At 46.0% G+C, this 26329-nt stretch overlaps 2 protein-coding genes across 3 annotated transcripts; one reads left to right on the forward strand and one right to left on the reverse strand.

The window, feature by feature from the left end:
- HIF1AN (hypoxia inducible factor 1 alpha subunit inhibitor) lies at positions 411-14953 on the reverse strand. Its single transcript, XM_005698330.3, has 8 exons — positions 14739-14953; positions 14225-14475; positions 11122-11270; positions 8473-8618; positions 7586-7692; positions 7117-7180; positions 6780-6890; positions 411-5948 (listed from the first exon to the last, which is right to left on the reverse strand). Exons 1-8 carry the CDS (start codon positions 14913-14915, stop codon positions 5904-5906), a joined length of 1050 nt encoding a protein of 349 aa, XP_005698387.1. The 5' UTR covers positions 14916-14953; the 3' UTR covers positions 411-5903.
- On the forward strand, positions 20556-25963 carry NDUFB8 (NADH:ubiquinone oxidoreductase subunit B8). Of its 2 annotated transcripts, XM_018041257.1 has the most exons (6): positions 20571-20706; positions 20966-21092; positions 22608-22707; positions 23317-23469; positions 24261-24269; positions 25571-25760. In XM_018041257.1, exons 1-6 carry the CDS (start codon positions 20622-20624, stop codon positions 25613-25615), a joined length of 519 nt encoding a protein of 172 aa, XP_017896746.1. In that variant the 5' UTR covers positions 20571-20621; the 3' UTR covers positions 25616-25760. The 2 variants fall into 2 exon arrangements, with proteins under 2 accessions (XP_005698453.2, XP_017896746.1); XM_005698396.3 differs by lacking the exons at positions 24261-24269; positions 25571-25760 and adding an exon at positions 25777-25963 and having other exon boundaries at positions 20556-20706; positions 23317-23472.

Consider the following 26329-nt stretch of genomic DNA (forward strand, 5'->3'; position numbering starts at 1 on the left):
TGCCCTTCTGTCCTAGAATAACCACATGCATAACTTAAATACATGAAATAACATTGCACCGAGGGGGCCTGACTTAGCTGCTGCAATGGTATAAGGCTGGCAATAGCTTCTTCAGGTATAATGGCCACTCATCCAGCTGCCTTCAGCCCTCAGAGTCTAAGGAGAGCCTGCACCTAACAGCTCCTCATGCTGGCCCTGGGCTGGTGTAGAGGAAAAATCTGGCTGACCAAGCAGAAGGCATCAGATTCTACCCTGTTTCCCTCCAAGGTGGGTTTAAGATACCAAGGCTCTTCTGTCTGTCCCCATCTCAATATGAACTTCTCCAGCATAATTTATTCTTCCTTACGCTTTTCTTGAGTGAAGGTATCACTAAAATTGTTTCTGAATAAGTCACATAAAAAAATACAACCACAACTACCACAGCCATTTATTAAGTGCTTGCCAGGCACTGTGCTAAAGCTTTACAAACATTGTTTCCATCAATTCATCAGCCCTGAGGTAGATATTATCAACACCCACTCCCTCTCCCTACACAGGTATCATTATAGTTGAGGAAACTTGAGGCTCACAAAGGTCAACTCAATCAACAAGATCCAGCCCAGCCGGTAGGTAGCAGAACTACAGATCTGAACCAAATATATCTGATTCCCAAATCCATGCTTTCATACACTAGATTGTTACGCTGTTTCTCACTGGAAGTTAAAGGATACATGCCCCTTCCTAAAACATCACCTGAAGACCAGATTTAGATGGGGAAAGCAAGGCCCAATTTTTTTTGAACTCCTCTAACCAGCTATTGTACTAAAGACCTGGAGGAGTGAAGTGACAGTCTGGTTATATAAGCTGACCACTGGGTCCCTGTGTCCTGCTACCCTGGCTTCCAGGGTCTTTCTCGTCTAAGACCCTCCATTCCTGACACATGACTACTCAGAGAGCTGCTCCCTTTCAGCAAATACTGAAACACAGAAGTGAGCCAATTTGGTGACTCGGAGCATCACCAAAGAAACCTGAGCGCAACTGGGGGACATTTGCAAAACACCCACCAAACCTCAGCTGCTGGACCCTAAGGAACACCAATGCATGTAGACAGAAGCACAAACTTCAGTTCTTCCCTCCAGGCTTGCCAGGCTCAGCTCTACTCCTGGGGAGTCTCCTGCTCAGTCTCTACTCACTGGTCCTCCCCTGTCCGTGACTCTGGATTCCCTCCTCTCATTCCTCACTGGAGGTCTCACTAACCACAGGCCCTTGGGACTCAAGGCTGCCCACGTGTGAGGCTTTGTCCCCCAGAATCACACCAAAAGTGCTCAGCAGGACTCTGCTGAGGACCCTAAACCCTATGAGGATTGAATGGAACTGGCTGAAGACTAGCAGAAAGGGCTCCCAGAGTGAGCAAAGCCAAACCAGGATGTGCAGACATGACAAAGGACTGGATGGCAAGAGAACAGAGCAGACACACAACAAACAGATCCACAGAACAACTGCAGATCAGAAAAGGAAGACGAAGGGACCCTAGAGAAAGTCAACCCAAACACCTCAGCCAGGGATCTTCTGAGAAAGTGACTGTTCACAAAAAGGACCTTGGTGACGGGGCTGCTGGAGAAGAGACTAGGCAGGGAGAGAAGAGGAGAAACTGGGGGAAGGGGTACTCTGGACAAGGAAGCTGGAACATCTCTTTAGAGCAGGCAATTTGAGAGGATACCAGAGAAGCGGGCTGGGGCTGGAGGGAAGCACTAGAGGTACCAGAAAAAGGGAAGATGACACGGGCAGAAAGGCCAGGGCGTCTGGAAGTCCACAAGCATTTCTTAAGTGTATCCCTATATCCAACTTGTTTGGGTAAAACTGACCACTGAGGACCCCTCTCTGCAGTCCTACTGACCTCTGCATTGGATTTTGAACAGTAGAAGACCCAGAGGTAGGGAAGTTAGCAAGGGGAGAGACAGTCCTATCCACAGGAAGTTCCCACTTTGAGAAGACAATGAAGCACCACCACCGCCATCCCTGCCTCCAATCCCTGAGAAAGCCTCTGACCTAAGGAACCACCAACATGTAAGTCACAAAACTGAGAAATAACTGATGGAAATACTGTCCATGAGCTTCGAAGAATCAGACGGATGAGACAAGGTGACATGGAGACAAGATCCAAGTAGGGACTCTTCACACTTTAACACTCAGCCTGTTAGTTCATCTCATCACCTGCTCACACATCAGGGCCTTCCACATAACTACAGCCACAATTATATGTGAGGGGGGAGGCCCAGGGTGAAGCATGCTCTCTGATGAGCCCAAGGACCGGGAGGAGCCCGGAGGTTGAGCTTTGCTCTCCACTCATCTTCTTCCTCTCTCAACAGCCTCTAATCTTGTCCTCACAGGGTGCATGACACTTGGCTTCATAACCTCTGGGTATTTCGTGTGCTTTCCTCTCCAACTAAAGACGCTCCTGGAGGATAAAAGAGCAGGTTCTCTCCACATCCTTCGGTGTTGGACTCTAACAAATTCTTGTCAGAGGTTGGGTATCTGTAGTGTTGATTACAAAAACATTTTCCAAAAACAAGAAACACATGTCAAAACCATTCTATTGCTATTCTTTGCCCTATCGCTTGCATTTGACACACCTTCTCAGCTCACACCTCTAGATGTCTGTTCCTGTATCTACCTCAGCCTAGGGAAGGGGCACACCCAGCCTTTGTTAAGAAGTAACAGCTCAGCCTGTGGAGGAAACAATGAAAGGGTATGTGGCCCAAGAATTTCTGGGGGACAGAGGGAGGGTCTCCTCACATTGGGTTGGCCATTGATAAGGATCCTTCCCCTCTCTGTCTCCTAACAGATTCAGATTAATGATCGCTCATTCCTAATTGTCAAATTTCTTTTCCTTCATCCTGTGTCTAATCACCAGTGACAGAAACCATTACGCAAATGAGAGCAGACGACTTCCCCCAACTGTTCGCATTGGTAAAAACCTTGTAATTTAGAGCTCTGATTTGTAGGAGAAGCTGGTCTCCCCCAGGCATCCTGGGCATCTGCTCAACTGATGCCCAGAACAGCCCCTCCTCCATCCCCCAACTCCAACCCCCCAACAAATATTAGACTTCACAAGAGAGTGGTTTCCTCTGTACCTGCTGGTTTAAAACTAGGAGCATGCAACATGGCTGACCTCTATACAGGCCCAAACCCCCACCTTTCCCTCTTGTGTCTGCCCTCATGCTGTTAGTTAGGATAGGTGTTAAGCAATAGGGCAGAGATGCTTCCTCTGCAACAAGCAGAATTTGTGCCTGAACAGCCCTAGCTTAGCTATGTGAAGGGAAGGGCCTCAATCTTTTCATCAGGGAAAATGCAGGCAGCAGAACATGAATCACAGTTCTCAGTGAACTTCCAGACCTAGATCTTCAATGCTCCAGATCCACAAGCATGCTGGGAGAAGTGACCAGACCTATTTAAGGACACACAAGTAATCAACGGGATCCAGAACTGTTTCCCTGTAACTCATTTCAGAACTCTCTTTAACTCCACAGTATGGCTTCCTGGCATTTTCCCCAAGAAGTGTTTGCTGGAGCCCAGAAGAGCTTTTACCCTGAGCTGTATTCTTTTGGGCTAAGCCTGTCTGTACTAGATACTGCCCAGTGGGTGAGATCTGAGCAAGGCTTGTAGTTCAGAGGAGGCACGGTAAGAGAGTCAACACAGCTTGCTAGGGAAGCACAGCAGGGTGTTTGCAGCCAAATAGTACCAGGTTTGAATCCTGATTGCCACCGATCACTTACTCTTGAGCTGTAAAGTAAGAATACCTACCTTGCAGGATAGCGAGGAACAAAGACAAAAGCACTTGACATTAGGTGTCTTAATAGTCAGGGATCCTTGTATTACCCAAGAATCAGGACCCAACCTGTGAAGGCCCCTCCTCCACCTTGGTCAGACATGGGTGGGCACCCAGAGAAGATCAGCTGAGAGGACCAAGCCATCACCCACATCTTTGAGGAATGAGCCAGGAAGGCTGCAGACATGCTGACGAGAATGCAAAGAATGTGCTATATTTCAAAATGTGAAGGTGGTCAATTTATCCTTCCTCTGTCCTGTTTCCTTTGCTGCGTTCCTTTTTCCCAAAAGAGATGGAGGGATGGAGACCACTGCGGTCACATTTTCCAGCATTGGCTATATTTGAAAGAACTACACTTCAGAAGGTACCGTGTTTGAACACCCACACTGCATCAGAGAACCCCAGCATGGGGTACTAAAAATAAACACCCCACCCCAAAATACACACAGGTGCGCTCATGCACACACACACGCGCATCCTCTCAGTCCATCAGTGCACTGTAACTATAAACTGAGCTCTGGGGGTGAGAGCCACAGCTCAGACACTGGAAGTAAACCTTTGGCAAAAAAAAAAAAAAGGAAAAAAATGAACACAGACTTCCAACTCCTTTTTCCTTCCAGAGAGAAGGGACGTGGAGATGGGAATGGAGGTGACAGGACGCAGGGCTACCACACTGCCCAATTCCAAGGGCCCCACTTCCACCACTCAAGCCCTTTGAGTTGTGCAGTGCCCAGTGACCCAGCTGTAAGCTGCAGCCCTGAGAGGGGTTCCCACAAGTAACTATGAACAGAAAAGGAATTCCACTCCATGCTCCACCAGTTGCCCTGACTTTTGAGAGTGTTTGTGGAACATTACAGTGGGGTCTGACAGAGGTGCTGGCTTCAAGAGGCAAGGCTACATTTCTGCCCTTGCCATGAGGTGGATGACAGGTGGTGAGTTAGCTGCCTCAGCTTGACCCCACTTAGTCTACTTGAGACAGGAAGCTCCACAGACGTAGCAGAGGACTTGGCCTGGGCAGGGAAGGTCGTAGGATCTGGAGGCTCTAGCCAGTCGGTCTCAGGCAGGTTGTTGCAGTGAGGCCTGACCAACATCCAACGGCTAAAAATGAGTTTAAAAGCTTTAGACCAGGTCAGGCAGTATTGCCTTGGAGTTCCCGCTGTATGTTCCATTGGACAAGGTTAAGCAGTAGAAACTTGGTCAGCAGAGAGGCAGGCCAGTGTAGACACACATGCACACACACATCCACAAGAGGCTTGCACCCTTAGAACCTACAGAAGCCACTGCTAGAGGACTCCTCTGGCACCCAGGACAGAGAGCAAGAGCTGGTGCTGAAAGAAGGAAGCTGTATGTAAAAACTCCTGTAATTTGGACGTTTTGCACAATCCTTGGTTCTTTGTCCCAAGGTGCTTTTCTGTGTATGGCTTGAGCTTGAAGGTCCAAGTTGGAACCCTGCCTAATTCACTCTCCTAGGAAGCTACTGAGGCTCTCAGAGGAAAGCCTCCCCCTCCCCTCTTTCTCCCATTAGAGTCCTGTAGCATTCCTACCAGCCTAGAGCCTCACTCTGTGAAAACTGGGAGGGGGCAGACTGATCTCACGGACAGGATAGCTGTGGCCCTGTAGCCCAGATGTGGGGGCATCCGAGAGCATCTCCTTTCTCTCAGGCTGAGGCACTGAGGTTGCAGGAGACAGAGCCGAGAGCCAGAAGTGGCATCCTGACCCACAAGGAGGGAGCGAGGAAGAAACACATACACGCGTGTGCAGGCACACACACGCACACACACCCCGAGGTTGACAGACTAACACACAGACATGATGACAACCAGAAGCTGGGGACTCCACACACTGAATGCAGGACTTTAGGGGGCAGAGAGGGAAGGTGCTGGGGCACAGAGGCAAGGGTAAGAAGTCCCTCCGAATGGGAGTGGAGTGCCAACCACCCTGCCTTGCCCCAAACACCTGCCTCCAGGGCCATGGCAAGAGTCCAGTCCATTAAGTGCAGCGTGCAATACTAGCGCTTGGAGTCTCCTGTCCTCATCAATGAAGCGGTGTGGACGGGCTAGCAGTCACCTGGCAGGAGGCCTTGACTCCTGGCAGGCTAGTTGTATCGGCCCTTGATCATTGTGTTCAACAAGGGCCCCACCTGTGGAAAGACATGAGGAGCCAGTCAGAACTGTCTGTCCTCTAGCCCCAGAGCAGGACGGGGTGTGTCTGGAGACATCGACGTCCAGCCAAGGGCAAGGACAAGGCTTTCATTCAATCTTGTAAACCCTCTAATCAACTCTCTTCCTGGAGGTCAACCCAGTATTCTGGGGCATGGTCCCCTCCTCTGGGTTCATGTTGGATTACTTTCCCTCTCACAACACCCTATACACATAAGCAGCACCAAACTGACAGACAGACAGTCAGAGGAGCTAACACTCCCCAGACACCTCAGAGTGTCTATCTGCGTGTTTCGTAAATGTGCCTTAAGAATCTTAAATACTTCTTTATCCTGAAAGGATCACTTGCAGTTGGGGCTGGTGCTCTCTCCCCATAGGTGCTATGGATGCAGAGGCTAACCACAAGACAGAGGTAAAGAGCATCACAAATACAAATCTCCCCCATTTATGCAATGGGCCACTGGCACACCTGTGTGGGAAGCGGGTCTCAACACTACCTAGAGCAGCCTTGGCAGAGCTGGGAGCACGCGAGAAGATGCTTTAAAGCTCGCTTTCCGTTCCAGAAGAATCCCCTCAGGGGTCCCCAGCTGGCACACAAGCCCCATGAGGAACATTACTACTAGCATGGAACAGATTATAATTGATCTGCCAGTCAAGCCCAGCTCTCACCAAAAAATTAGAATTTTCTGAACATACCCATAACCTCTATGAAGAGAGAGGACAAGATACTGAAACAGACGAGCTATAGGGAACATGACACCAACCCTGACTTTCCCTGGTCACAGGAGTGCCACTTTGGGGCAGCCACATACCTCTTGTGGGTTCCCCAAGGCCTCGCCAAGCATCTTCTCAATGTTTCTCATTATGGCCACTTTCTGATGGGCTTTGAGAGGATATTCAATTCTCTTAGGAGTCGGGGCCCCCTGCAAAGGAAGCAGCAGCTCAGGAAATGGGTTTAGCAGGTTTCAGTGTCACGCACTGTACCAAGCACCATCCTCTTAAGAAACCCAGTTCAACTCCAACCCTCTTCATCTCCCTCAAAGACCCGGCAATCACTTCCAGAGACAGCCAACCTCCTTGCCCTACCCCCAAATAATTCATCACACCTACCTCACCCCACTCCCATCTAGAACAAAAAACCATAGTCACCTTATACCAGAAGTTCACAGTGATGGTTATCCCCCCATTTAGTAATGACTCTATGTGATGCCACCTGCAAGAAAATAAACAGGCTGCTGTTTGCCACCAGTACTTTTCAGAGGGACAGATCCTCTGACACTAGCTAAAGTCCAGCTAGGGGATATAAGGGAGACGGTATCTTCACACTCATCCTATCAAACACACCCTGGAGCTAGAGAGAGTGGTGTTTGGTCTTCAAATACCAAAGAGCCAACCCTCAAGCCTCTGGGGCCTCTTTGGACCAGAAAAACTGTTATCTCATCTAGAGACAGTGTTGTCATTTCCCCCAGGTTAAGTACACCCATCATCCGGATATGCCAACCTTCCTGTACATTAAGTCCAATCCTGCCACAACTCAAAAGAAGGGACATGGATAAGGCTTTCCAGGGAATGGGAAAGAAAGCTCCCCAGAAGCCCCCGGTCCTAGCCCCGTCCTCACCAGTACATTGGGATGTAAAGAACATCACCGGGGCCAACCACTGTTTCGTAACCAACCACGTTCTGGAAATTGGGAAACCTCTCGTAGTCAGGATTGTCAAAGTCCACCTGAGAGGTTCAAGAGGAAAAAAAAATTCAGTCAATCACCAAATTTTTATCTGTTACTTTGGTAATCAAAAAAGATCCCTTAAAAAGTCTTGAGAATTTTTTTTTAAATCCAACAAAGACACAACACACATTAAACATATGCAAACTCTCAGAGAATGACATAAGAAGATGGGCAATGTTAAATGAATACTAGGCCTCGTGATCCTGAGGTCAAAAGCCAATCATCAAGGTTTACAGGTCAGAACCTACTCATGGCCTGCAGATTTGAGGAATTAGGACTCATCTTTCAGCCAAACTTTCAGAAACTTTCTCCCAAACACATATTCTAACCAGCAAAGACTCCTACACAAGGAAGCTAAGCAGCTTTCTCCTCAAGGAAGAAGAGGAGCTCTCTGGTTGGCCACAAAGTCAACTACATACCTCACTGAGATCCAGAAAAGACCTTCAGTGACATATCTCAATTCTATTCATCCTTCTCTTTATCAAAAAGAAGTAGCATCTGTGACAAAAGTAAACAATCATAAAATCTAATGGAGACATACACATTTTGTTTCATGAATTTATAATCCAATCAAACAAAATAACTACAGCCCACCAGCATCAGTGAGGGCTTTGCCCTGAACATCTGGGGACCACCACAGGGGCCAGGAATATGTAAGCTACATTGTGAAACTGTCCTAAGTTTATCCAAACCTGGCATACTGCCACAGAGAAGGGGGACCCATGCCCATCTTGGATCTCAAAGGAGTTCTATACCCTCCTCAGATCACGCAAGCTCACCTGGCTCTGTCTGTCACAGGGATGATGAACAGGATATGGGTAGAGGCACTCAAACTGATCCGGAGGGAACAAAATGCATCGCTTGTAGCCTTTTATCTGCGCAAAGAAGTTCTGTTGTTCATCATAGTGAGCAGGTGTCACATTTCCTGTAGGAAAAAAGACATTTTCTTATTCAAGACAGTAGCGCTACTGCACAGGATGGAACACAGGCTTCAGTGTTACAAAGAAACCTAGTCTGCCCTCTCAGCAAAAGGTTCCAAATCAAAATCAGGGAGACTGTAATCACAACTCTCATTCAATTAGGTGCTACACTTTTAATAGGCAATAGGTCTAGTAGCAACATCGCTGGCTAAGGGTTCACCATCAATTAGCAGAGTAGACTTCCTTAAATGATGGCTGCTGCCCTTACTGTATACAACTGCACATCAAAATGATACAAGCATGACAAAATAATACACTCCGTACAGCTATGCCCTGCTCTTCACAAGTTTGCTTTATACCATTTTGTTTTTAAAGGAGACCTATATTTGCATCTATTTTGCTAACTGAAAGAAATTCAAAGAGAATTTTCATTTTTACAAAGAAAAAGGCAGAAGTATCATTCAGCGTTTGCTCTGGAGTGAGCCACCACAGAGGCAGTGAGCATGAGCAGTAAGAGCGCCACTGCCAACCTCCTCCTCTATAAACTACACTCAGCCTCAAGCCACCACAGCTCTGACTGTGTGTGTGAGCATCTGTGCTTTATCTCTATTTACTTTGGGCATCCGTTAGCAAGATGTGCCCTAGGATAACTGCTTCTTTGTTTTACATCATCTTGGCTTATAGAAGGTTTCACAGGGATGGTCTGCTTTCAGACAGCTAGTGGGAACCTGCACTTGAACTCTTCTTGACAATGGCACAAACTCAAGGGAAACACAAGCAAGAGTTAGAAATAGTTGAAGTGATGGTATCAGCAATGCATGCATGCTCTTCTTTGATGGAGTTAACCAGTCATTTTAAGTTGTATATATGTACTTACTTTGGTAGCTCTTCTGGAGCTCACCAGGGGCTTTCCTGGCAGCTTAGACAGTAAAGAATCTGCCTGCAATGCAGAAGACGCGGGTTCGATCCCTAGGTCAGGAAAATCCCCTGGAGAAGGGAATGGCTACCCACTCCAGTAATTTTGCTTGAAGAATTCCATGGGTAGAGGAGCCTGGTGGGCTACTGCCCATAGGGTTGTAAAGAGTTGGGCACAACTGAGTGACTAACACTTTCTGGAGCTCAAAGATTCTCAACCTTTGCTCCCACTTCAACACACCTGTTGAACTGCAACACTTCTTTAGATCAACACTGGAGCTGTTGATTCTTGTGGGGGCAGGAGGAGAACAACAAATTCCTGAAGAGTGTTGTGTACTCTGAATAACGCAAATTATCTAAAATGCCATCTTGAATTATCTGCCCTTGTGTATGTATGCTCTTCTTTATAACTGGAGCTGCATCTGACAGTTATAAAGAGCCCCACTATTTCTCTACACAGTCCTTAAGAGCTCAAGGGCCCTCTGCAAGGCATGGAGTTTAGAAAACATTCCCCAATCTGCCTGAGTGGGCCAAGACAGCCACTTTACTAGGTGCAGAGTCCATGTGCATCCCTGAAGAAGACTTGCTCTCTTGTCTCTACCTGCTGCATCTGCTTCCTTGCCCTCTACCACAGGATAGAAAGGCAACATACAAATTCAGAGTCAAGTAAACAAGAACTGGCTCCTGGTAGGTCAACCAAGAGTTGGCTTCAAAGGGGCAGGCTAAGGGACAATTCATAAGCTGCCATACTAGAAGCTTTCATTAATACTAGCAGTAAAAGACACAAATCTGGAGAAAAGACAATCAAAGGGGAAGAAGAGACTTCAGAGTCTAGTGGTGACTGATAATGAGTAATTACTCAGCTTCCTTGTTCAACTCAATTTACTCACCATTTACTAAGTACCTCTACTATGAGCCTGGCACTGAGCTAGTGACAGAATTGAGACAATGACCCTGGCTGGTAAGTAGCTTTCTTTCTCCTCATTGGAATTTAAAGGTGTCTCTTTTTAAAAAAAAAAAATTATTATTCAAGTATTTGCTTATGTACATGTAAAATCCTCTAGCAGGATACAGAGCAGCTAACAACATTTGGTGCCTCCAAGGAGGGATGGAAACTGAGAGGCTGGGAAACTGGAGTGTAAGAGAGATTTATCACTACATACCTATTTATACCTTTTGAATTTAACCCCCCAAATATATTATCTGTTCAAAAGATAAGTTCAATTTACATTGGAAAAATATTTCTCTTCTACTAGGATAAAAATCTATAAACATATCCAACAGAAAACAGCAGAATTTTAGAGAGATCGCCAGTATCTGAGGATATGTATTCAAAAAGCAATTGAGGAAGGGAAAAGGGAACTTTCTTTTTAGAATGCCTGAAGCTATTTTAAGATGTAACATATATTAATCTCATTGAATCTTCATAGTCAATTTTAAGGTATTACTGCGTCTGTTTTACAAATTAGGAGACTGAGGCTTAAGAAAGTTACATGACTTGTTCAAAGTCATGGATCGAGTAAGTGGTAGGAAAAGGATTAGAAATCAGTTCATGTGACTCCAAGTCGTGCTGCTTTCTGAACGATTTCTTACCTTCCATGCCGATAAGCAGCAGGTTAGAGGTCAGCTGCCCCCAGCCACGCTTTCCCTGTTGCTTATTAATCCAGTTCCAGTTAAAACCCAAGAAGTCCATGACAATCTTCCTGCCCACAGTATCATTGAGTGTTTGCTGTAGATACAACCTATGTTCCCCAAAAAGAAAATCCCATTAGTGCATGTACACACTGTCTGTGGCATGGCCTCCCTACACCTGGAAATTCAAACCCAAGCCCACACCAACATTTCTAACAAAAACAGCTGCAGCCATGGGACTCTCACAGAGCTGAATCCTCTCCTATCCTTCTCTGAGCTCTGTTCAACATCAAATTTTGTATTTTAAAGAAGTTGATTCTTGGCTTTTCTGGGTCACACTATGAATCTTTTATGAATCCAAGAGGGGAAAAAAGTACTCAAGGGAGGTTCCCCATAAAAATGCACATACATCAAACTTTCATTTAATTTCATAGATTCCTCAAAGCCTACCCACAGACCCTAGAATGATGACTCAGCCTGTTCCAGAAACTCTCAGGGCCTGAGAAGTCTCCTTTGGCCTCTGACAGTCATTGTGGCAGACTGTATTCCCTCCTTGTGAGAGTTATTTTTCTGCACCTCCCTGAAGTAAGGCTTGCTTATTTAACTTCTTTGGCCACCAAGCTGTCCACAGAAATGACTGGTGCTGCTTCCAAACTTTAATTTTAAGAACGGTACACACTACCACCACATTACTTTCCCTCTGCCACAGCAACTGCAAAGTTTCAGATAGCAACTGCTGGAGCAATCTGGGTCCCAAAGTGGAAAAGATGACCTAAGAGCAGAGCCTCCAGGTGACCCGAGATGGACATGCAGCATGTGTGAAAAATAAACCTTCGTTGGTTCACATTGCTGAGTCCTGGAATGAAGCCTAGTTTATCTTAACTGATTCAACTACCTATCTATAGCAGCCATCTGGAACTGAAGGAAGAAACCTCACTAAGCTTTCTGCAGACTCAGGGCCCCTAACACGCCTGAGGAAGGTAAGAAGTTACTTGATACATATGAAAACCCAAACACACTTGCTCAAGTCCCCAAAGAAATATTATTTAGGGGGCAAACATGAAGGAAAAAAGTAATGGTGTTGAGAACATTATTTAAAAAAGCTCAAAGGTATCTCAGTGCCTGATGATAACCGTGATGTTTAAAGCAACCTTAATTAAAAATCTTGCTAACTTGAAAAGAGCTACCTATGTGGGGACATGGAACCCTCAAGACTTGAATGCAACCTTGGAATGCTCCCCAGAGATTATAAAATATGTATATTTGTACAAATATTTCTCAAGTAACTCTGAAAGAGTCAAAAACACTTCCCAAACAGGAATCTAAACAATTCCTCTGAAACCTTAACAGTAAACGCTCAAAACAGCTCAAAAAGGATCCTAATACCCTTTACATCAGAATCGTAACAACCTGTATCATTACACAATGGAGTTAGTTGGTGCTAAAGTCAGCCGGTAGGGAAAAATCTGCAAACAGTCAAGAAATTTTCCTTAAGTCATCCATAAAGTACAGACTACACTCCTAGCTCACATTTAGGCAAAATGTTCTCACTGTGGGAAACAAAAACCTTAAAACGACTGGGAAACCAAAAGACTCATATCTTATCTCATACTCATTCTAGAGCATATGTTCACCCAACAGATTTACACTCCACCAGCATCATTTAAATCAATCTTTCTTCTCAGTGTCGGTTGTGTGTGTGTGTGTTTGTCTGTATGTGCATCAGTGCACACTGTGGTAAATTTGAGGACATTAATGTATGAACGGATTCAACTGCAACAGTCTCTATAAGACATAAAGAACAAATCTATTGTAATTCAGATTCTGGAAACTCTTTTGGTCAAAGTCCCAACATTACGACAATACCTAAGAGTTAGGAAGACGAACAAAAAGAGGGCGTGGGTGGGAAGGGAAGCGGATATTTCAAATCCTTTCATTCTGCCACATACTGCTAACAGAGTCTGAAAGAGAAATGGGGCTGGAAACTGAAGAAAAGCCCAGGGTTGGGCACAAAATGTGAGATAGAGATAGTCAGTCACCATCAAGTACTCAGTGACAGCAATTCCCCAGGAGCAAAGTTAAAGCAGGACTGGATGCTGTCAGAGAACTACATAAGAGAAAGTACTCATGCTGCTGCTGCTGCTACTGCTAAGTTGCTTTAGTCGTGTCTGACTGTGCGCGACTCCATAGACGGCAGCCCACCAGGCTCCCCCATCCCTGGGATTCTCCAGGCAAGAACACTGGAGTGGGTTGCCATTTCCTTCTCCAATGCATGAAAGTGAAAAACGAAAGTGAAGTTGCTCAGTTGTGTCTGACTTGTAGCGAGCCCATGGACTGCAGCCCACCAGGCTCCTCCGCCCATGGGATTTTCCAGGCAAGAGTACTGGAGTGGGGTGCCATCGCCTTCTCCGGAAGGTCCTCATAAAGAGAGTTAAAAGGGAGAGGTAAGTCATTCCCCTATGTGTGTGGGTGTCTTATGTTTGCTATTGTCAATACAATGCAGAACATCAATATTCTCCCTACCCTCACCTATTCAACTTTTCAGCCTGCGCCGCTCCCATTCAAATATTTTAGGACAAAGCCTGCACACCTGCAGTCTCAGGAAATTCACTGACGTTTTAAACTGGCCTCTGGCAGCATTTTAAAAAATTTGAATTAGCTGCCCACACTTGAAGCTTAAAAATTTTTTTAAATAGAAATCTTGATTTCTAGCTTCTCTGCGGGGGTGGGGGTGGGGCGGGGAAATCAGACTATCTGGCAACCCTGGGGCTGCGCTCCAAAATGGAAACCAGAGTTAAGTAATGACTTCTCACTCTGAAGAGGGCATATGCCTTCAGCTTCATCATAGCTTTCACTCAAACCTGCACTCCTATCATTCACCTACCAGACTCTGCTAGGCAAATGCGACTCTCACTTTACGAAGACAACAAATTTCAGAGTCACACTTCAAGTCTAGTCATTCCATCATCATCCCTCGAGCTAGAAAATTCAGCCTAAAATAAATACAGGAAAGGAAAACAGATGCCCTAGATTCAATAGAAAAAGCCATGATCTTGGAACTCACCTCTCTTCACCTCCTCGCTGCTGTATATCCTGCAGTTTCTCAACAAACTCATGAAATTTCATTTCTTCCCTGTTGGACCTTGGCTTAAAGTTCTGGAAATTAGCCATCTTCTTCTCATCATAGTACAAGAACTTGTGGGTGCTGGCACTGTACACGGAGAAGTCACCGTTGCCAATATTTTCTTGCAGGTATTCAAGGTCCCATTTTAGTGCAGGATACACAAGATTTGTGTCCGTCAGCACCACAGGCTCCTAAATGGAAAAAACAAATCAAGTTGTCCCAAGGAGCTGGTGGGTTCTTGTCCCAAGATTCCAACTATTTCCCAACTTCAAAATAACTTGTTAACTAGCATGAACGCCGCAAGTTCCATTTCTCCTTGCTTCCCTCTCCATCCCCGCTTAGGCCCCAGTCCACAGCCCAGCGGGTCCCTCCCTTCTACCACCACTCGCCTTTGACCTCTCCTCCCAACCAGGTTCCTTCCCCCTCCCCCTTCGAAAGCGGCTCCGCCCCCTACCTCATTCTCGATGAGCTCCTCCGCCCGGGGGTCGCTTTGACTCAGACGCGGGATGGCCCGGGTCGGGAAGGTATAACTCCGCAGTTGGGACTCATCCCAGGCGGGGCCAGGGCCTTCAGCCTCTTCCCGGGGTTCTCCAGAGGCCGAAGACGCGGCCTCCGTTGCAGTCGCCGCCATCTCTACCGCTAGGGACGGCCCCAGCGGAAGCGGAAGTGCGCCTATTCCGGAGAAAAACACAACGGAAACCATAGAGATAGGCAGCCAGAGAGAGCGGCCCAGAGACATTAAGAACGCCGGCCCGAGCCCTTGGGGAGTGCCTCCTAATGGTAACCGATAGCTCTACACTGTAGACCTTCAGTTCAGTTCAGTTCAGTTCAGTGCAGTTGCTCAGTCGTGTCCGACTCTTTGCGACCCCTTGAACCGCAGCACGCCACGCCTCCCTGTCCATCATCAACTTCCTGAGTTCACTGAAACTCACGTCCATCGAGTGGGTGATGCCATCGAGCCATCTCATCCTCTGTCGTCCCTTTTTCTCCTGCCCCCAATCCCTCCCAGCATCAGAGTCTTTTCCAATGAGTCAGCTGTTTGCATGAGGTGGCCAAAGTATTGGAGTTTCAACTTTAGCATCATTCCTTCCAAAGAACACCCAAGGCTGATCTCCTTTAGAATGGACTGGTTGGATCTCCTTGCAGTCCAAGGGACCCTCAAGAGTCTTCTCCAACACCACAGTTCAAAAGCATCAATTCTTCGGTGCTCAGCTTTCTTCACAGTCCAACTCTCACATCCATACATGACTACTGGAAAAACCATATCCTTGACTAGATGGACCTTTGTTGGCAAAGTAATGTCTCTGCTTTTCAATCTGCTGTCTAAGTTGGTCATAACTTTTCTTCCAAAGAGTTAAGTGTCTTTTAATGTCATGGCTGCAGTCACCATCTGCAGTGATTTTGGAGCCCAAAAAGATAAAGTCTGACACTGTTTCCACTGTTTCCCCATATATTTCCCATGAAGGGATGGGACCGGATGCCATGATCTTCGTTTTCTGAATGTTGAGCTTTAAGCCAACTTTTTCACTCTCCTCTTTCACTTTCATCAAGAGGCTTTTTAGCTCCTCTTCACTTTCTGCCATAAGGGTGGTGTCATCTGCATAGCTGAGGTTATTGATATTTCTCCCCACAATCTTGATTCCAGCTTGTGCTTCTTCCAGCCCAGCATTTCTTATGATTTACTCTGCATAGAAGTTAAATAAGCAGGGTGACAGTATACAGCCTTGACGTACTGCTTTTCCTATTTGGAACCAGTCTGTTCCAGTTCTAACACGTTCTAACCACGTCCAGTTCTAACTGTTGCCTCCTGACCTGCATATAGGTTTCTCAAGAGGTAGGTCAGGTGGTCTGGTAGTCCCATCTCTTGAAGAATTTTCCAGTTTCTTGTGATCCACACAGTGAAAGGCTTTGGCATAGTCAATAGAGCAGAAATAGAAGTTTTTATGGAACTCTCTTGCTTTTTCCATGATCCAGCGGATGTTGGCAATTTGATCTCTGGTTCCTCTGCCTTTTCTAAAACCAGCTTGAACATCTGGAAGTTCATGGTTCACATATTGCTGAAGCCTGGCTTGGAGAATTTTGAGCATTACTTTACTAGCATGTCAGATGAGTGCAATTGTGTGGTAGTTGGAGCATTCTTTTGCATTGCCTTTCTTTGGGATTGGAATGAAAACTGACCTTTTCCAGTCCTGTGGCCACTGCTGAGTTTTCCAAATTTGCTGGCATATTGAGTGCAACACTTTCACAGCATCATCTTTCAGGATTTGAAATAGCTCAACTGGAATTCCATCACCTCCACTAGCTTTGTTCATAGTGATGCTTTCTAAGGCCCACTTGACTTCACATTCCAGGATGTATGGCTCTAGGTGAGTGATCATACCATCGTGATTAACTGGGTCGTGAAGATCTTTTTTGTATGGTTCTTCTGCATATTTTTGCCACTTCTTCTTAATATCTTCTGCTTCTGTTAGGTCCATACCATTTCTGTCCTTTAGTAAGCCCATCTTTGCATGAAATATTCCCTTGGTAGCTCTAATTTTCTTGAAGAGATCTCTAGTCTTTCCCATTCTGTTGTTTTCCTCTATTTCTTTGCATTGATCGCTGAGGAAGGCTTTCTTATCTCTTGTTGCTATTCTTTGGAACTCTGCATTCAGATGCTTATATCTTTCCTTTTCTCCTTTGCTTTTCACTTCTTTCCACAGCAATTTGTAAGGCCTTCCCAGACAGCCATTTTGCTTTTTTGCATTTCTTTTCCATGGGGATGGTCTTGATCCCTGTCTCCTGTACAATGTCACGAACCTCCGTCCATAGTTCATCAGGCACTCTATCAGATCTAGTCCCTTAAATCTATTTCTCACTTCCACTGTATAATCATAAGGGATTTGATTTAGGTCATACCTGAATGGTCTAGTGGTTTCCCTACTTTCTTCAATTTAAGTCTGAATTTGGCAATAAGTAGCTCATGATCTGAGCCACAGTCAGCTCCCAGTCTTGTTTTTGCTGATTATATAGAGCTTCTCCATCTTTGGCTGCAAAGAATATAATCATTCTGATTTTGGTGTTGACCATCTGGTGATGTCCATGTGTAGAGTCTTCTCTTGTGTTGCTGGAAGAGGGTGTTTGCTATGACCAGTGCGTTCTCTTTGCAAAAGTCTATTAGCCTTTGTCCTGCTTCATTCTGTACTCCAAAGCCAAATTTGCCTGTTACTCCAGGTGTTTCTTGACTTCCTACTTTTGCATTCCAGTCCCCTATAATGAAAAGGACATCTTTTTTGGGTGTTAGTTCTAAAAGGTCTTGTAGGTCTTCATAAAACCATTCAACTTCAGCTTCTTCAGGGTTACTGGTTGGGGCATAGATTTGGATTACTGTGATATTGGTTTGCCTTGGAAACAAACAGAGATCATTCTGTCGTTTTTGAGATTGCATCCAAGTACTGCATTTCTGACTCTTTTGTTGACCATGATGGGCTACTCCATTTCTTCTGAGGGATTCCTGCCCACAGTCGTAGATATAATGGTCATCTGATTTAAATTCACCCATTCCAGTCCATTTTAGTTTGCTGATTCCTAGAATGTCAACATTCACTCTTGCCATCTCCTGTTTGACCACTTCCAATTTGCCTTGATTCATGGACCTGACAGTCCAGGTTCCTATGCAATATTGCTCTTTATAGCACTGGACCTTGCTTCTATCACCAGTCGCATCCACAGCTGGGTATTGTTTTTGCTTTGGCTCCATCCCTTCATTCTTTCTGGAGTTATTTCTCCACTGATCTCCAGTAGCATATTGGGCACCTACCGACCTGAGGAGTTCCTCTTTCAGTATCCTATCATTTTGCCTTTTCATACTGTTCATGGGGTTCTCAAGACAAGAATACTAAAGTGGTTTGCCATTCCCTTCTCCAGTGGACCACATTCTGTCAGACCTCTCCACCATGACCCTCCTGTCTTGGGTGGCCCCACAGGGCATGGCTTAGTTTCATTGAGTTAGACAAGACTGTGGTCCTAGTGTGATTAGATTGACTAGTTTTCTGTGATTATGGTTTCAGTGTGTCTGCCCTCTGATGTCCTCTTGCAACACCTACTGCCTTACTTGGGTTTCTCTTACCTTGGATGTGGGGTATCTCTTCACAGCTGCTCCAGCAAAACGCAGCCACTGCTCCTTACCTTGGACGAGGGGTATCTCTTCACCGCCGCCCCTCCTAGGACTAGACAATTGTTTCACTGAGTAGGAGTCATCATTTGGGCTAACCAGTTCACAAAATATTATTGCTCAGTGCATCCAGGCCTACACAACAGGCAAAGAAGAAGGCAAGTTTAGTGAAGCATTAAATTTTACCCTGACAGATGGGGAGAGACACAAACTTGACCCACCTAAGGAAGTCAGAAGGAAAAGCAATTGTCCAATATATAGATGTTGAGCAAAGTTTGATCTGAAGTCCTCTGCAAAAAAATATATGGCAACTTGAATTCTTCCAAAATCAAAGACATTTTTTTTTCTTTGCTTGGCACCATTTGATTTCTCTGCTATCTCAACTACTTAAAAGGCATTTTTGCCTTAGTCCAACTCTGTTTCTCGACTGAATTAGATCAGGGTTTGCTATTGATCAAGTGCAGATCTCATCCCACCATTCTGAACATCAATTAGTTGCTCATTTGCAAGAGGGCTGCTGCTGCTGCTGCTAAGTTGCTTCAGTCATGTCCGACTCTGTGCGACCCCAGAGACGGCAGCCCACTAGACTCCCCCGTCCCTGGGATTCTCCAGGCAAGAACACTGGAGTGGGTTGCCATTTCCTTCTCCAATGCATGAGGGCAAGTTGCTGTAAAGTAATTCTCCCCAAAATTTCATACACTGAAGAGTATATATCAATTTTGATTGCTCTGATATATATTTGGGAATGTCTATAATAATGGATTCTACTCCAAAACAGTAATCACCCTAAAAGTTCCTGGAAGTATGTGCATGTATATACTGTTTTTTGGAAGGACTGATGCTAAAGCTGAAACTCCAATACTTTGGCCACCTCTGATGCTGGGAGGGACTGGGGGCAGGAGGAGAAGGGGACGACAGAGGATGAGATGGCTGGATGGCATGACCCACTTGATGGACAAGAGTTTGGGTGAACTCCAGGAATTGGTGATGGACAGAGAGGCCTGGCGTGCTGCAATTCATGGGGTTGCAAAGAGTCGGACACGACTGAGCGACTGAACTGAACTGATATACTGTAAATTATGCAAATCATAACTTGTGTAAATAAAAACATTCATATGCGAACAATAATGCCCCTCCCATTCTTTTGTTGGGCTAGTGTTCGCTAATTGTGGTTCGGCTCGAAGTGTGTTTATCCAAGTCTAGCAAATCTGAGGCGAGTTCAAATAATAGGACTGTTTTTATATTTGTTGGGTTGAGGTGACTGAGACATTCGGATGTAAACACGGGACTGAATCTGAAGAACAATTTGGCGGGGCGGGGGGTAATTCCCTGGAGGTCCAGAGGTTGGGACTCCTCGCTTTCAAAGCCAAGGGTGCGGATTCAATCCCTGGTCGAGAAATTGGGATTCCCCCAGCCGCGCGGCTGAAACAAAACAACCACTTTGGGGCCAATTTGTGTGTTGCATCGTGCCTCTAACTAAAGGAAATAATTAATGTGGAAAACAAAACGTGAACAAACAAAACCAAGCACTAAATTTGAAGAATGATCACGTTTGAATATGGAAAGAGGAACTGCCACTGAAGGAGAGGAACAAGGCAAGCAGTCAAAGAGATTCTCTCTTTAGTCGCTAAGTCGTGTCCGACTTTTGCGACCCCATGGACTGTAGCCTGCCAGGCTCCTCTGTCCATGGGATTCTCCGGGCAATAACACTGGAGTGGGTTGCCATTTCCTTCTCCAGGGGATCTTCCCGACCCCGGAATCGAACCCGAGTGTCCTTTATTGCAGGCAGATTCTTTACCGACTGAGCTATGGGGGAAGCCCTAGAAAAGAGATTTAAACTGGCTCGTTTTACTTATACAGGTCCTGGGGGAGGTGGGTCAGCTGTCCACCGAGATGTTCGGATTCCGAGTGCCCGCTATTCCGGGATGCGTCTAAGTCAGCAGAGGGAGAAAAGGGACTCAACAATCAGAAATGTCAAAGCAGTGACCCGCTTGATTTTCTGTCCTTTCCGCCTTGCCTCTCAGCCTCTACGGATCCGCTCACCTTCCCTCCGGTTTACCAGCACCGTTTAAGCCCCGCCCTTACTGAACCTTAACACTTTTCTCCCTAATCGCGTTTGGCCCGGCTCAGCCGCCGTGACCAGGTCTCTGCGCATGTGCAGGGTGAAACGGAAAGAAGGTGAAGATGGCGGCGGCCAGAGTGGGGGTCCTGGGAATCCGATGGCTGCAAAAGGCAGCCCGAAACGTGGTGCCGCTGGGTGCACGGACAGGTCCGCTAGAACGGGCGAGGCCTCAGTGTGGGTGGGAGGGGGAAGTGCCTGAGGTTTATTGTGTCGGGCGCAGGGTGGATTTGGTGGGGCACCACGGCCGCCGAGTGCGGGAAAGGGCGGAGGTAGGGTTGGCATATCCACAAAGACGGAAGGAAGGTCTGCTGGTCCCTCGAAGCCTCGGGCTCTGACCTTGAAGCCTGAAGCTTTTAGAGTGGCAGAGAAAGTGGGGTCGCTTCTGACCTGCCCTCGTTTGCCCTAGCCTCCCACATTACCAAGGACATGCTCCCGGGACCCTATCCCAAGACCCCAGAAGAACGGGCTGCCGCCGCCAAGAAGTATAATATGCGGGTGGAAGACTACGAGCCGTACCCAGATGATGGCATGGGGTGAGATAGGGTCTGCTCGCACCCGAGTAGTAATGGGAGAAGTTCGGACTGGGTGGGTGGCTCTACTCTGACCCTTTTTCCCGAACCTTTTCGTGACCCGTCAGAGTCAGTGCTTTTCTCGGTGGAGAGAGGTGGGAGGGGATGGGTGAGCAGCTGCAGTCGCGAGGACTTTAATTTTCTCCTTGGCTCAGGCTGTTTCCTCAGATGAGGAAGCTGAGGTTTTAATAGCTCCCTTGAGGACCCCTGAATAGCGGGAACCTTCTTGGTCCATCCAGAGTGCAAGGTTTCATTTAGATTGAGCATCTGCTGGGCTCAGGTGCTGCCATCCAGGCACGTGACCAGGCTGGAGCTGGACTGCTGTCATGAGAACCTTATTTGTAGACCGAGTATTCTATATTAATATGTGTATATTTCTGTCTTTTTAAATCGTTGCTGTTAGCGTTGTGGAAATCTTAGCAACTTTAAAAGGTTAAATAGCTAACTCTTACTCCATTTGATGATTTTCCCCCATACCCCATAACATCTCTGTGGTTAATTACCTGAATTGATTACTGTCACCCTCATTTTCTCCCTAGCATCACTCTTTCAGCAGTGATTTTAGCAGCTCCTATTCGTCTTGTTGTTTTCCAATCACTTTCTGTGACACATGTCTAGTTGTCATCATTTCCTATGACTTTTATTGTGTTGTGGACAAGAGCAGCCTCGGTAGCAGTCTGTATAAGATGAACCTGGACTTGTTGTTGAAAGATCCAGCCTATCACACTGGAGTGCCCCCTATTCCGGGATGCGTCTAAGTCAGCAGAGGGAGAAAAGGGACTCAACAATCAGGTGTTTGAGGCTTGGAGATGTTTGTCAATTTTGTGGCTGAGAAACAGTTGCTATGAAGAGTACTCCTCTCATCTATACCTTTTTGTTTTTATTCCAGTTAACTGGGCAACCTTAGGTTCAGACTCTAAACTTCAGTTTCTTTTTCTGTCTACTGAGGAAAACAGAGTGATTGACTGTTAAATTCCCTTCCATTGCTAATGTTATAACATGGCATGACTTTTTTTCTTTTTGTTGAAAGAAGATAAGAAAAGCTTACATATGTTAAATAATGTTTCGGAGTTTGACATGAATTTTTAATAACAATTTGGACTTCTGCAGTTAGTGCTGTGCTTAGTGAGTAAAAAATTGAGATTTAATAAAACAATAAAATAGCAAATATTTTATTAATGATAACTTTGATACTGGAAAGCATTCAGGAAAATTAATCTCTTTTATACCATTTGTAGGAATGTAAATTGCACAGTCTTTCTGGGGGGATATTTGGGATATTTACCAGCAGCCCTTTAACCCAACATTCTTAATATGTGCACCACAGGAAAACACTGAGATCTTGATTGGAAGGTTAGTTCCTCTGTCCTTAGTGGGAGGCCATTATCTTGTCACTTGGTTTCTCATCTCAGAGATGAGAAGGCTGCGCATTGTCGGAGGCTCTCAAAGCCGTGTCCAGAAGTTCTTGCTGTCTCTCAGGTATGGTGACTATCCGAAACTGCCTGACCGCTCACAGCAGGAGAGGGATCCATGGTATGACTGGGACCACCCAGACCTGCGGTTGAACTGGGGTGAACCGGTGAGAGAACCATGTCCCATTTGCCCTTTCTTCCTTTTCCCTATGTCTTCTGTAGATCAGATGGCACTTTTCTGCCCAAGTGGGCTTTCCTGGTGGCTCAGTGGTGAAGAATCTGCTTGCCACTGCAGGAGACATGGGTTTGATCCCTGATCCGGGAAAATCCCCTGAAGAAGGAAATGGCATCCCACTCCAGCATTCTTGCTGGGAGAACCAATGGACAGCCCGTGGGGTTGCCAAGAATTAGACATGACTTAGTGACTAAACATCAACAACACTAAGGTTTTTCTGCCCAAGGAAGCAGAGTCAAGTGCTCTGAGATCTGAGGTTCCGTGTGTGTGTGTGTCTGTGTGTGTGTGTGTAAAGGACTTCTGAGAATAACTGAAGCTCTGAGTTGTGAATGTTAATGATTGGGACTGTCTCTGATCAACCAAACCCAGACATAAGCCAGCATCCAGTCCTGTGGGCCAGAGTATCTCAGATGCGGCTCTCAGAATATTGCCCAGGGCAGGAGAATGCCTTTCAAGTCTTGTATGAGGCTCTGATCACTCTGGGCTGCCTGCCTTTTGCAGGAAGAGCAGTGTGTGATGGTGATCTGCCTTTCTGTCTCAGATGCACTGGGACCTGGACATGTATATCAGGAACCGTGTGGACACGTCCCCGACTCCTGTTAATTGGAACCTCATGTGTAAGCACCTTTTCGGCTTCGTCGCCTTCATGCTGTTCATGTTTTGGGTAGGGGAGACTTACCCTGCCTACCAGCCTGTGGTGAGTATCTGAGGAGTGCTCCCTCAGGCACACTTTCCTGAGGGAATGCAGTCTCTGGAGTACAGATCTACCCGATATCAAGCTTGGCTTCCTGGTGAGGCCTAGCCTATAGAGGGCCTTAGTTCCTTAGCTACTGGCCTGGAACAAGTACCAGAGCACAGCTTTTGCCTGTATCTTGGGTCAGTCTGAGTGAGAAGAAACTGTGTAGGAGTAGATGAGGAATGAGAATGAAGAAGCCAGCTAGTCTTTAGAGTTGCCATTTGGGGAACTGTACTTACCACCATATTTCAGCAAGTGATCTTTTAAGGTAGAGTCCAGGAATTTCAAGTTGAAAGCTTATCCTTTATTAGTGTGAAGGGCATTTTCTATAGGAAGCAATTAAATGTTTACTATAAGCATGGACAGTTAATTTTAGAGAACATGAAGGACACAGCAAATATACTGTCTGTATAGAACAGACTTGTTGCCAGGGAGGGGCTGGGGAAGGGATGGATTGAGAGTTTGGGATTAGCAGATGCAAACTAGTATAAATAGAATGGATAAACAACAAGGTCCTATTATAAAGCACAGCGAACTGTATTCAATATCCTGTGATAAACCATAATGGAAAAGAATATGAAAAAGTGTGTGTGTGTATATATATATACACACACACACACAACTGAATTACTTTGCTGTACAGCAGAAATTAACACATTGTAAATCAACTATACTTAAATAAACTAAAAAAAAGAATGAAAATATACTCTCTTGCTTTGAGGACGTTTAATTTGGATAAGAAAATTCAGATATGTGACGTGAGCAACATTGGCACATATATAGGAATTTGGCACAGTTTTTGTATATATATGTGCGTAGTGAATATATGTGCTTGTGCTATTAGGGAGGATTATGCTAGATGCTAAAACATAATTTTAGATGACGGAGAGAAGTTGAAGAGAACATTTGGGGGAAGAAAACAGAATGGAGAAAGAGGACAGTGAGTTAGCTGGAGTGGAATACGTTTATAAATAGCTCTCAGACAACCAGCTGCACCTGGGGAACTGCTAAAAAGTCAGATTCCTTAGCTCTTGGAGAGCCTAATTCAGTAACACCACAGTGGGGTTCTACAATCAATATTTAACAAGTTCCCAGGTAATTTTGATGTGCTGGGAAATCAGGTGTGGAAACTGCTGTGTTAAAAATATTGTGAAGTGCATTTGATCAGTTTGGTTGGGCACCTTTTATTGCGTGGCTGAGGGATCTGGACTTGATGGTATAGTAATGCATTAATTCAATAAATGTTTATGAAGCTCCTGTCATGCACCGGGTACAGAAGGTGCCAAGGATTGGGAATACATTGATGACTTGGCCTGCCTCTAGGAAGCAGGGAGCCATGTTGGGATTTTGAACAGAAGAATGCTGTAATGATGCCTAGGTTTTTAAAAGATGAACCTGGGAATAGTCTACAGGGCAGACTGTGAGAAAGGTACAGAAAGCAGGAGGCTGCCGTGTCTCCAGTTGGCTGCACAGTGCAGCCTCTGCTGAGACAGGCAATGTCCTAATGGTAGCGCGCATGTCTGTGCACGGACACAAGCCTTCCTACCGAGCCCCAGGGGCCCCAGGCTGGAGAGTGCACATAGGGCTGGTGTGAGCACTAACTTCGCTTCAGGAGAGCAAGCAACGCAGTGTGGCTCCTCCATTTTTCAGTTCTGTAAGCACATCACCCTTTTCTCCTCCCCTTGAGCTGTGTTCTCTGACAGCTGTTTGTTGGTAAAGCCAGCAGCCCCTAAAGCACGTCCAAGCCATGTTTCCTCTGTGCTTCCCCCACTGCTGCTCCTGCACGCCTCATTTGCTAGGCCGCTTTAGTGGTGGAACCATTAGAGGCTGAGTGACTTAAAGGAGATTGAGTCTGTCTCAACCCCGAGAGAGTGGGATGGATGGATGCATCATCTCATTTAGAAAGCTTCCCTCATGCTCTCCCTTTCTCTCTCTCCCTCCTCTTTTTCTCTCTCTCACACACATATACTGTAGGCACACCTTCTCTTACACACACACACACACACTCTCTCTCTGTAGGCACCCTTCTCTTACACACACACTCTCTCTCTCTCTGTAGCACCCCTTCTCTTACAATCTAGGCTTTCTCACTGCCTTGGGCTGAGCTGGGAAGAAGAGTACTGTCCCTGCTGTTCTGGCCCAGCTGGGTCTCACCAGAAGCTACTGTGTACCTGTTTACTGTGTGTGATTCTTCCCTCAGGGTAGGCTGTAGCCAGGTGTTGGCTGGATATATGTTGTTCTTGCTGACCTGTGTTTTTTCCTTAGGGGCCAAAGCAGTATCCTTACAATAATCTGTACCTGGAACGAGGCGGCGATCCCAACAAAGAACCTGAGCCAGTGGTTCACTATGAGATCTGAGGAGGCTTCATGAGCTTTGTGTTCCCTAACTGACTCCTTCAATCCTAGAAATTTAACTTAAATGAAATCCCTAATAAAACTTAGTGCTGTGGTATCTGTGCCTCATTTCCTCTGGGAATAGCTACTGCTTAAGCATGACTCATTTGGAAAGACCCTGATGCTGGGAAAGATGGAGGGCAGGAGGAAAAGGGGATGGCAGAGGATGAGATGGTTAGATGGCATCACCGACTCAATGGGCATGAGTTTGGGTAGACTCCGGGAGTTGGTGATGGATAGGGAGGCCTGGTGTGCTGCAGTCCATGGGGTTGCAAAGAGTCAGACACGACTGAGTGACTGAACTGAAGCAAAGAGGATGTTGATTTGTTAATTTTGCTGGAAAAGGTAGTTGAGGGTAACTCCCCATTTACAGGGTTTTCTGACTTCTCAAATTGGAACAGGTTTATTTCCCATAAAAAAAACT

This window comes from Capra hircus, chromosome 26, assembly GCF_001704415.2.
Source record: "Capra hircus breed San Clemente chromosome 26, ASM170441v1, whole genome shotgun sequence".
Lineage (NCBI taxonomy): Eukaryota > Metazoa > Chordata > Mammalia > Artiodactyla > Bovidae > Capra > Capra hircus.

Bases quoted from the DNA above. Each gene is read 5' to 3' on its own strand.
- HIF1AN (XM_005698330.3), bottom strand. From the start codon at position 14,915: ATGGCGGCGACTGCAACGGAGGCCGCGTCTTCGGCCTCTGGAGAACCC. The intron at 8,619-11,121 runs GTAAGAAATCGT...TTTTTCCTACAG, and splicing joins GCTGCTTATCGGCATGGAAG to GAAATGTGACACCTGCTCAC. The intron at 6,891-7,116 runs GTGACTATGGTT...CTTCCTTTGCAG, and splicing joins CTGTGAACTTCTGGTATAAG to GGGGCCCCGACTCCTAAGAG.
- NDUFB8 (XM_005698396.3), top strand. From the start codon at position 20,622: ATGGCGGCGGCCAGAGTGGGGGTCCTGGGAATCCGATGGCTGCAAAAG. The intron at 20,707-20,965 runs GTCCGCTAGAAC...CGTTTGCCCTAG, and splicing joins GCCGCTGGGTGCACGGACAG to CCTCCCACATTACCAAGGAC. The intron at 23,473-25,776 runs GTGAGTATCTGA...TTTTTTCCTTAG, and splicing joins ACCCTGCCTACCAGCCTGTG to GGGCCAAAGCAGTATCCTTA.